Source organism: Kogia breviceps, chromosome 2 (assembly GCF_026419965.1).
Source record: "Kogia breviceps isolate mKogBre1 chromosome 2, mKogBre1 haplotype 1, whole genome shotgun sequence".
Lineage (NCBI taxonomy): Eukaryota > Metazoa > Chordata > Mammalia > Artiodactyla > Physeteridae > Kogia > Kogia breviceps.
Window position 1 is genome coordinate 147,851,128 of NC_081311.1, and position 12,496 is coordinate 147,863,623.

The window sequence follows — 12,496 nt, forward strand, 5'->3', positions numbered from 1 at the left end:
ACTAAGAATTCATAAGAATTAAATATACTTAAAGTTTTCTATCAGTATCATAAAATAAGGAAACTTAATATTATAATTACTTATATTACACATTAACATTTTGCTAGGATAGAAAATCTCTTCATAATGCCCAAATTAACAACGACAACAACAACAAAACTTAAGTTATTAGAAATTTAAAATAAATCTAAGGTCAACAATAAAATGTTATTACAAGAACACAGAGACCACAAGTGATGTTTCCAACAGCTAGTTATTTTTGAAATTCTGATAGAGTGAGCTGAATGCTCAATGTCATCACTGTAGGAATAATATAATTTAAATGCAAATACTAATTGTAAAAATAGTTTGAGAGTCTGGTTTGACACTTCTAAAGTTCTCTATATAAGGTAAATAAGGCTTAGTATAAAATCAGGTACAGAGTAGAAATTACACACACACACACACACACACACACACAAAAGTTTAGATTTTAAAAAGAGTTTAATATGTTGGAATCAGACACCTACCTGCATCACCTTCTGTTGAATCTCTTCTAACTGTGTACGCTTACTACGTTGCCTACAAACTTCCTGGTAGCGGGTATATTGCTCTCGCAGTGAATCTAATAATTTCATAACCTGTGGCTGTGCTAGCAGTTCATCATCCATAGGAGACCATGAGACCCCTCCATCTGAGCCATTAAATCGACGCTGCTGTAATTCGGATAATAATTCATGTCCTTTAAGAAAGAAAGATACTTATAATTAATATCCATAAAGAAATACAAATCTTACTTCTCAATCTTCTCAATTCTAATCCCTTATTTTTAGAACATATCTGCCTATATATTTACCTACCAGGTCTTAAGTACTGAAATGTAATTTCTCAATTTACATAGAAATAAATAGGAAAACTGCATGCATACATATATATATGGATATATACTATGTCGTATATCATAGCTCTGTCACATACAGACAGTTCCCGATTTAACGATGGTTTGATTTATAATTTTTTGACTTTATGATGGTGCATTCAGTTGAACCCATACTTCAGATTTTGAATTTTTTCTTTTTCTGGGCTAGCAGTATGCAATACGATACTCTTTTGTGATGTTGGGCAGCAGCAGTGAACTGCAGCTCCTAGTCAGCCACATGGTCATGAGGGTAAACAACTGATATACTGACAACCATTCTGTACTCATACAACTGTTCTGTTTTTCACTTTCAGTACATTATTCAATAAATTACATGAGATATTAAACACCGTATTATAAAATAGGCTTTGTTTCAGATGATTTTGCCCAACTGTAGTCTACTGTAAGTGTTCTGAGCACGTTTAAGGTAGGCTAGGCTAGGCTATGATGTTCGGTACTTTAAGTGTATTAAATGCATTTCAACATATGATGGGTTTATCAGGATGTAATCACATTGTTAGTTGAGGAAGATCTGTGTCATATATACTATATATGCCATACTATATAGTAAGTATATAGTACATATGGCACATATATTTTCTAGATCTAACTATCTTTCTATCTATCACATTCTTGTTATCGGTGGATTCACTCCTTAGGACACTGTGCCAACCATTTCTCTGTAGAGTACAATTACAATCTGGGATTTCTGTCTGATGGTACTAATTAGTATGTTTTGTCTGACAGTACTAATCAATACTAAGCGTTATGTTGTAGGATTTCACTATTTTTTTTTCTCCCTGTGGTACGCGGGCCTCTCACTGTTGTGGCCTCTCCCGTTGCGGAGCACAGGCTCCAGACACGCAGGGTCAGTGGCCATGGCTCACGGGCCCAGCCGCTCTGCGGCATGTGGGATCCTCCTGGACCAGGTCACGAACCCCCGTCCCCTGCATTGGCAGGCAGACTCTCAACCACTGCGCCACCAGGGAAGCCTGGACTTCACTATTAATCCATAACCTTAATCATAGCACCTAAAAGAAATGTTGGTGTATAACAAATGTATGATTAAAGGGAGAAAGTCTTTACTACTGGTACAAAATAACATTTAAATAATCTCTATTTATACAAATTTCTACAACATATTACCTGTGAATCATGAGGGGCCACACTAATGTAAGAACTGCACTCAATGTTATTTGATTACAGCAAACTCATGGAGAAAATCACTCATGCACAAGAAGTTAAAATTATAGAATGTGCAACATCTAAAGCTGTAAGTATGACATTAACAATTTTACAAGATGATGCTGGTCAGAACACTGATGACCAATTTCAAGATGACTGTCAGAGCTGACTGTGCTGTTTCTGCATGTAGCTCCCTCCCTCCGTCTGTAATAGCTCCTGCCCCTGATCGTCAGTGGGAGAGGAGGGAGCTGGCCTTTGGACAGGAGTCCGCCCTACCCCCCAGTTGCTGGCATTCAAAACAAAACTATCCTTACTATCAAAAAAAAAAAAAAAATGTTTAAAGTGAATAAACTGCAAATTGTTTTTCTACGATAATACTATTCCAATTATCATTAAGGAACCCAAAATATGCAGATATTTAAATTCTCTTCATCTCTGTTCAAGAAAATGTCCTAAACTTAAATGGCTTTAAATAATAGAAACAGTTTTTATTATGATTTAGGAGGTATTTCCAATTTCTGAAGAATATCCAAGATTGTTTTAAACGTCCCCATTTTATACTCTTTCTATCCCTACTTTAAGAGTCAATAGCATATTAAAAAGGATTTAGTGACATATAAAGATAATTCTAAAATACAAATGTAACACGTTTCTGAATTCAATGGCTTAAGCAGCTTTTAAAATGTTAAATATAAACATGGAACTAAGTTCTGAATCTAAAGCAGTATTTTTACTGACAGTTTCTTGTACTTTCTAAACATGTAGTAATTCACAGATTACAATTATTTCTTTGTTCTTTCAGGAAGTAAGATCTAAATCATACTGAAAAAACTCGGGAAAACTGAATCAATACAACGAAGATATTGAGAATTCTTTACTCCTTATTACACTTTATAATTGGAAGAACACCTGTTTTGAAGACTTATGGAAAGTCCTTCTATATATATACACACATTCATATTCTTTATACATATATTTCCATAAAAGTCATTAAGATCAGAATATGTATTTTTTTCTTCTTTGACGACTGTTACCTTTAATGATTTCCTTGTGGATACCATTTTCATTAGAGAAGCAGCACCACATAATGATTTCAAAGACCATACTTAGAAACCAAACTGCCTTGGTTAAAGTCCCAAATCTAGCATTACTAGTTGTGTAATCTGCCTAAGTTACTAAACCTTTTAATGCCTCAGTTTCCCCATCTTACCATTGGGATGACAACAGTACCTACTTCAGTGGGTTGTGGTGAAGGATAAATGAGTTAGCATACATAAAGTGCTTAGAACAGTACCTGCTATGCAGTAGGATTAGAATTATGCCCTATTAGAAAAATATATTAGAAACAAAATTAAGGCATTTTCATTTAAAAGAATTCCAATGTGTTCTCTAGAATCTGTGAAACTACTACTAAAGCTATTTAGGCTGGAATATACAAACCATGCAGCACTGAACACACTACGTGCAAGGTCATTGCAAGGTGCTAATAAGTGTTTTTACACAGAGGATTGTAAAACAGTACAACTAGTGGCTTTGGATCTAGACTTTTTTTTAGTGCTGGGGTGGTAGAACTTAATAGTTATTTGATCTTGAACAAGTTTTATTTATTTTTTATTTTTAAAAAATAAATTTATTTTTATTTATTTATTTTTGGCTGCATTGGGTCTTCGTTGTTGTGTGCAGGCTTTCTCTAGTTGTGGAGAGCAGGGGTTGCTCAGCAGTTGTGGCGCAGGGGCTTAGCTGCTCCGCAGCATGTGGGATCTTCCTGGGCCAGGGCTCGAACTCGTGTCCCCCGCATTGGCAGGCAGACTCTTAACTAATGCGCCACTAGGGAAGTCCCTTGAACAAGTTTTTTAATATCTGTAAGCCCTGGCTTCCTCAAGTAGAGAAAATAATACTAATCATCTCAAGGAGTACTTAGAAGAATGAAATATGAAAATATATAAAAGTACATTGCTAGAAACATAATGCATATTCAATAATTCTCATAGCAAACCCATCAAATAGAAATTTTTATCTTCATGTCATAAAGAAATAAATTCAAATTCAAATATTTCAAGATAATTGATCATTATTAATAATTTTTAATATTGTAGAGTCTATTAACAACACATTCTTAGGTTAAACCAAAGAGCCGTTTGAAACACTTCTCCTTGAGTTTCTACGACATAATACATACTCAAATCAATGTTTATTTCATGAGCCAATTAATGTATCGTTGGTTTAATGGATTATGATTATCACTGATAAATATGTTTTTTCCTCTTACCTGTCTGAAGAACAGTTTCAGGATCAACTGATGGAAGAAAGTTTAAATCCACAGACCTGGCAAGCACCAAAAGAGTATTTTTTAAAAACTATATGTATTTCTATTTATATAACTTAAAAAAATCCTTCACATATACTTACCAAAACAGGGGTCTACAAATATGAAAATCTGAAGCATACTGTCCTACCAGGCTAATTTCTCTTAAGCATCAGGAAACCCATTACAGATAATTAAATACTAGTAGCCAAAGAAATATCTATGTGATAAATCACAAAATATACTACTTGGAAAAATAAATTTATCATTATTAACTACAGTATTATTTCAAGTATATCAAAGGAATCCATTTTATTATTTTTCCACTGGATATCTGCTTCAAACTGAAATTTGTCACTATATAGTAACGCAGAAACGTTAACATTAAAATTGTGTGCAGCCATCCTCCAATCTAAAGTTTACCTATCTATAGCAATCTTGAAATTCATATGTATGTGTACCCTAGCAGATGTACACTCTTTATGTACTAATTATGTTTCATTTGCAGCTGGACTATAGGCTTTATTTTCTTAAACATATATGGAAAGTGGAGAAGATAAAGGAAACATAGAGTACATGGCAAATCAAAGCCTAGGGCCTTGCTACTGTAACTGACAGGTCTTGCTCTATACCTTCCACTTTTGTCAACTGATCTAGGCCTTCACCTCTTGTATAGCCCAGATGTTTCCTGAGGACTGACAGAAAGAGGGTGATGAAAATTTGCAAGAGGGACTTCATTGTGTGGGGTTTGAAAGAGACTAAGTAATAACACTTGAGTTCCTTAGGGAGGGATTGGCAAATACAAGATTTCACTTGACACTTCATGTAGTCACACAAACCATCATTTCCCAGTGTTTCCCAAAACACTGAATGAGATACTACTGAGTAGAGAAGATGGGGTTGTACTGTCATATAAGTACAGGAAATTTTAAGAAAGCAAATAAACAGGTTTCTTTACAGCAACACTTTCTCAGAACATGTAATCGGTGAATGTTTACAGTCATTCCCAGAGAAGGAAACATAGTAAACAGCATTAAACTCTATGACCATGAACTCATTTTCTACCAGTACACTCTTAGGATGACTTGCCTGGAAAACATGATTTTGAGAAACACCAGACTTACTCTGCTGGACTACTCAGAAAGCAAAAGGTTTGGCAAATTTTTGTCAAGTAACTTTTGTGATATTTTCAATACCATAGTATATAAGTGTGTGTGTGTGTGTGTGTGTGTGTGTGTGTGTGTGTGTGTGTGTGTGATGTCTATACACACATTCACATATTTACATATATGTAAAATTGTTATTTACATTTTTATATGACCTCTATCTATAAGATAGTAATGTTCCTAAATGTTTGTTGTAACTTTAGATTTATATTCAAACCATTTGTTTCCATATTTTTACTTTGTTTTAAATCAAGATTTGGTGTTAAACTATGACCTTCTCACATTCCTCCTATATTATTATCTCAGTTAACTGGTCTGTGACTATATTTGGATTCATGGAATAATAAGATGCATTCTATCAAGGTTCCATTGTATTTTCAAGGTCAGATTCAAAAGAGATTGACAAGGATGAGCGCTGATCCTTTCAAATTTCCTAATGAAAAATTACTGCCTAGTGACTACTTTGTTACTGAGGATTAATTTGCTTCCTATAGTACTTTTTACCTGGGGAAAGGAAATTGGCTGAAAACTTTTGAGGTTGAAAAGTTCAATGGAAATCTGTAAAATGATAAATCTAGGTAGTTACAACTAGATCCAGTGTCATAAAATACTAAATTCCCGAAGTTAAACTCATTAATATCACATATTTTACAAGGATGTAGGAGTTCCACAAGATAGGCATTTAAGTGCTAACATATTTAAATAAGGTTATAATGATTTTATTTCAAGCTGCAACCTTTTCCATATTCTTTACAAGCAAAGTAAAACTCTAAAAAGACAGAAAATTGTTTCATTCTGAAAACATGTTCTTGCAAAATAATTATTTTACAGTGTTAGAAAAAGGTAAATATATTATTATTCAACAAAATTAAAAGTCTTCTGTAAAGAAACCTGGATTCAAATCAATGAATTTTATATGTAAAGCAAATTCTCAAGTATTAAAAAATAAATTTAATACAACTTTTATAGGCCAAGTTTGATTGAATGGAGGCTTGCTTACCTTAGTTCTCTTGGCTTGCATTAACGCACTAATCATAGCTTTGCAAAGGTGTAATTGCAGGACACTTACCTTTCTTTCTCTTGCTGATTTCCTTTATCACTTCCATTGTTAATCAAAGCAAGTTCATCTAATAATGATGTAGATTCCTTTGTGAACTTCTCAAAAACCTAAAGTATGAGATTTTATTAACATGTTAAGGATGATCTTAAAAGTTGATATGTACACATAAGGATTTTCAACTAAGAGCAACAGAATTACTCAAGCTGGATTCTGGTTCCCTCTCTGGACCTCACTACACTTTAATCACCAGACCACACAGCATAGACAATGCAGACAATGAAGACAAAATTAAAACAATGAAGATAAAACTGCTTCCTAAAACAATGAATAGCTTTCATGGATAAAGAATCTTGTTAATTTAAACACATTAAGAAATTATTTTTATTCCGGAGACAAGTTTATATTTATTCCTGCTCTGTGTACCAACATTTTTAACTACATGAACATTATTCAGGCCAGTTCTAACCCTCTAATTCCAGTTAAAGAACTTTTCTTTATGTTATTCTATTAATCATTCTGGTTGCATGTTAATACTTTAAAAGTCTTATATATAAGCATGTAGCATAAAAATAAATTGGTTATAATCTTAACATGATTTCTTAAAATATTTCAAAAAGGGGATTGGGCAAGTCTGCTTAGAATAAAATAGACACTCATTGGTTTGATATCATTGTTCAAATATGGTGAAAATAGAACTGGTTATCCATTCTCAAATATCCAAAAGTTCATTATTTTTCAAAAAGAATTAGCATATAATATAATGTGAGTAAATTTTAAGTTTTTTCTTTTAGTCCCAGGCAGTCCGATTAAATAATACTATATTATACAGAGCAGCAAATTTCCAAAGTCTGCCCTGAGAAAGAAGATATATTTTCAGACATGAAAACCTTAACCTGTCAAACTGCTTCTCAACTCAAATTGATGTCTAAATATCCTCTCTGAAAATGGTGTATCAAGATCAAGGGCAGACAGAAGAAACAAGAAGAACTACAATCCTGAAGCCTATGGAACAAAAACCATATTCACAGAAAGACAGACAAAATGAAAATGCAGAGGACTATGTACTAGATGAAGGAACAAGATAAAACCCCAGAAAAACAACTAAATGAAGTGGAAACAGGCAACCTTCCAGAAAAAGAATTCAGAATAATAATAGTGAAGATGATCTTGGACCTCAGAAAAAGAACAGAGGCAAAGATCGAGAAGATGCAAGAAATGTTTAACAAAGACCTAGAAGAATTAAAGAACAAACAAACAGAGATGCACAACACAATAACTGAAATGAAAAATACACTGGAAGGAATCAATAGCAGAATAACAGAAGCAGAAGAACAAATAAGCGACCTGGAAGACAGAAGAATGGAATTTACTGCCACAGAACAGAATAAAGAAAAAAGAATTAAAATAGATGAAGACAGCCTAAGAGACCTCTAGGACAACATTAAATGCACCAACATTCATTCAAATAAATTATAGGGTCCCAGAAGGAGAAGAGACAGAAAGGACCTGAGAAAATACTTAAAGAGATTACAGTCAAAAACTTCCCTAATATGGGAAAGGAAATAGCCACCCAAGTCCAGGAAGTGCAGAGAGTCCCAGGCAGGATAAACCCAAGGAGAAACACGACAAGACACACAGTAATCAAACTGACAAAAATTAAAGACAAAGAAAAATTATTAACAGCAACAAGGGAGGGGCTTCCCTGGTGGCGCAGTGGTTGGGAGTCCGCCTGCCGATGCAGGGGACACGGGTTCGTGCCCCGGTCCGGGAGGATCCCACATGCCGCGGAGCGGCTGGGCCCATGAGCCATGGCTGCTGAGCCTGTGCTCCGCAATGGGAGAGGCCACGGCAGTGAGAGGTCCGTGTACCACAAAAACCAAAAAAAAAAAAAAGCAACAAGGGAAAAATGACAAATAACATACAAGGGAACTCCCATAAGGTTAACAGCTGATTCTCAGCAGAAACTCTACAAGCCAGAAGGGAGTGGCACGATATATTTAAAGTGATGAAAGGGAAGGACCTACAACCAAGATTACTCTACCCAGCAAGGATCTCATTCAGATTCGACGGAGACATCAAAAGCTTTATAGACAAGCAAAAACTAAAAGAATTCAGCACCACCAAACCAGCTCTACAACAAATGCTAAAGGAACTTCTCTAAGTAGGAAACATAAGAGAAGAAAAGGACCTACAAAGACAAACCCAAAACAATTAAGAAAATGGTAATAGGAACATACATATCAATACTTACCTTAAAAGTGAATGGATTAAAAGCTCCAACCAAAAGACACAGGCTCACTGAATGAATACAAAAACAAGACCCATATATACGTTGTCTACAAGAGACCCACTTTAGATCTAGGGACACATACAGACAGAAAGTGAGGGGATGGAAAAAGATACTCCATGCAAATGGAAATCAAAAGAAAGCTGGAATAGCAATACTCATATCAGATAAAATAGATTTTAAAATAAAGAATGTTACAAGAGACAAGGAGGACACTACATAATGATAAAGAGATCAATCCAAGAAGTTATAACAATTATAAATATATATGCACCCAACAGAGGAGTATCTCAATACATAAGGCAAATACTAACAGCTATAAAAGAGGAAATCGACATTAACACAATAATAGTGGGGGACTTTTAACACCTCACTTACACCAGTGGACAGATCACCCAGACAGAAAATTAATAAGGAAACAAAAGCTTTAAAAGACACAATAGACCAGATATATTTAATTGATATTATAGGACATTCCATCTGAAAACAGCAGATTACACTTTCTTCTGAAGTGCCCACAGAACATTCTCAACAATAGATCACATCTTGGATCACAAATCAAGCCTCGGTAAATTTAAGAAAATTGAAATCATACCAAGTATCTTTTCCGACCACAATGCTACGAGATTAGAAATAAATTACAGGGGAAAAAAAAGTAAAAAAATACAACACACGAAGGCTAAACAATACCTTACTAAATAACCAAGAGATCACTGAAGAAATCAAAGAAGAAATAAAAAATACCTAGAGACAAATGACAACGAAAACACAATGATCCAAAACCTTTGGGATGCAGCAAAAGCAGTTCTAAGAGACAAGTTCATAGCAATACAATCCTACCTCAAGAAAAAAGAAAAATCTCAAATAAACAATCTAACCTTACACCTAAAGGAACTAAAGAAAGGAGAACAAACAAAACCCAAAGTTAGCAGAAGGAAAGAAATCATAAATATCAGAGCAGAAATAAATGAAAAAGAAATGAAGGAAACAATAGCAAAGATCAATAAAAGTAAAAGCTGGTTCTTTGAGAAGATAAACAAAACTGATAAACCTTTAGCCAGACTCATCAAGAAAAAGAGGGAGAGGACTCAAACCAATAATATTAAAATGAATAAGGAGAAGTTACAACAGACACCTCAGAAATACAAAGCCTCATAAGAGACTACTACAAGCAACTCTATTCCAATAAAATGGACAACCTGGAAGAAATGGACAAATTCTTACAAAGGTAGAAACTTCCAAGACAAAACCCGGAAGAAATAGAAAATATGAACAGACCAATCACAAGTAATAAAATTGAAACTGTGATGAAAAATCTTCCAACAAACAAAAGTCCAAGACCAGGTGGCTTCACAGGTGAATTCTATCATTTAGAGAAAAGCTAACACTCATCCTTCTCAAACTCTTCCAAAAAATTGCAGAGAAAGGAACACTCCCAAACTCATTCTATGAGGCCACCGTAATTACCCTGATACCAAAATCAGACAGATACTACAAAAAAAGAAATTTACAGATCAATATCACTGATATAGATGCAAAAATCATCAACAAAATAGTAGCAAACAGAATCCAACAACACATTAAAAGGATCAAATACCATGATCAAGTGGGATTTATCCCAGGGATGCAAGGATTCTTCAAAATACGCAAATCAATGTGATACACCATATTAACAAACTGAAGAATAAAAACCATATGATCATCTCAACAAATGCAGAAAAAGCTTCTGACAAAATTCAACATCCACTTATGATAAAAACTCTCCAGAAAGTGGGCAGAGAAGGAACCTACCTCAACATAATAAAGGCCACATATGACAAACCCACAGCAAACAGCATTCTCAATGGTGAAAAAATGAAACCATTTCCTCTAAGATCAGGAACAAGACAAGGATGTCCACTCTCACCACTACTATTCAACATAGTTTTGGAAGTCCTAGCCACAGCAGAGAAGAAAAGGAAATAAAAGGAATACAAATTGAAAAACAAGTAAAACTGTCACTGTTTGCAGATGACATGATACTATACATAGAGAAACCTAAAGATGCCACCAGAAATCTTCTAAAGCTAATCAATGAATTTGGTAAAGTTGCAGGATACAAAATTAATGCACAGGAATTTCTTGCATTCCTATACTCTAACAATGAAAGATCAGAAAGAGAAATTAAGGAAACAATCCCATTCACCACTACAACAAAAAGAATAAAATATCTAGGAATAAACCAAGGAGGTAAAAGACCTGTACTCAGAAAACTATAAGACAATGATGAAAGAAATCAAAGATGACACAGATAGATGGAGAGATATACCATGTTCTTGGACTGGAAGAATGAATACTGTGAAAATGACTGTACTACCTAAAGCAATCTACAGATTCAATGCAATCCCTACCAAATTACCAATGGCATTTTTTACAGAACTAGAACAAAAAATCTTAAAATCTGTAAGGAGACACAAAAGACCCTGAATAGCCAAAGCAATCTTGAGGGAAAAAAACAGAGCTGGAGGAATCAGACTCCCTGACTTCAGACTACACTACAAAGCTAGAGTAATCAAGACAATATGGTACTGGCACAAAAAAAGAAATATAGATGAACGGAACAGGTTAGAAAGCCCAGAAATAAACCCACGCACCTATGGTCAACTAATCTATGACAAAGGAGGCAAGGATATACAATGGAGAAAATAGAGTCTCTTCAATAAGTGGTGCTGGGAAAACTGGACAGCTATATGTCAAAGAATGAAATTAGAACACTCCCTAACACCATACACAAAAATAAACTCAAATTGGATCAAAGGTCTAAATGTAAGACAAGCTACTATAAAACCCTTAGAGAGGAAAACATAGAAAGAACACTCTTTGACATAAATCACAGCAAGACCTTTTTTGACCCACCTCCTAGAGTAATGGAAATAAAAACAAAAATAAACAAATGGGACCTAATGAAACTTCAAAGCTTTTGCAGAGCAAAGGAAACCATAAACAAGATGAAAAGACAACCATCAGAATGGGAGAAAATATTTACAAACAAATCAATGGACAAAGGATTAATCTCCAAAATATAGAAAAAGCTCATACAGCTCAATATTAAAAAAACAAACAACCCAATCAAAAAATGGACAGAAAACCTAAATAGACGTTTCTCCAAAGAAGATATACAGATGGCCAAGAGGCACATGAAAAGCTGCTCAGCATCATTAATTATCAGAGAAATGCAAATCAAAACTACAATGAGGTATCACCTCACACCAGTTAGAATGGGCGTCATCAGAAAATCTACAAATAACAAATGCTGGAGAGAGTATGGAGAAAAGGGAACCCTCTGGCACTGTTGGTGGGAATGTAAATTGATACAGCCACTGTGGAAAACAGCATGGAGGTTCCTTAAAAAACTAAAAACAGAATTACCATATGACCCAGCAATCCCACTGCTGGGCATATACCCTGAGAAAACTGTAATTCAAAAAGAGTCATGTACCACAATGTTCACTGCAGCACTATTTACAATAGCCAGGACATGGAAGCAACCTAAATGCTCATTAACAGACAAATGGATAAAGAAGATGTGGCACATATATACAATGCAGTATTGCTC

The 12,496-nt window shown here is 34.6% G+C and overlaps 1 protein-coding gene across 5 annotated transcripts in view; it reads right to left on the reverse strand.

Annotated features, from left to right (window-relative positions):
* SESTD1 (SEC14 and spectrin domain containing 1) overlaps positions 1–12,496 on the reverse strand; it is a 137,846-nt gene that overhangs the window by 33,534 nt on the left and 91,816 nt on the right. For all 5 annotated transcript variants that reach the window (XM_059053601.2, XM_067026396.1, XM_067026397.1 and 2 more), the window contains 3 exons: positions 6,624–6,721; positions 4,353–4,408; positions 510–721 (listed from right to left, as the gene is read on the reverse strand). In XM_059053601.2, the coding sequence (XP_058909584.1) occupies positions 510–721; positions 4,353–4,408; positions 6,624–6,721 (366 nt within the window). The remainder of the gene's footprint in view (positions 1–509; positions 722–4,352; positions 4,409–6,623; positions 6,722–12,496) is intronic.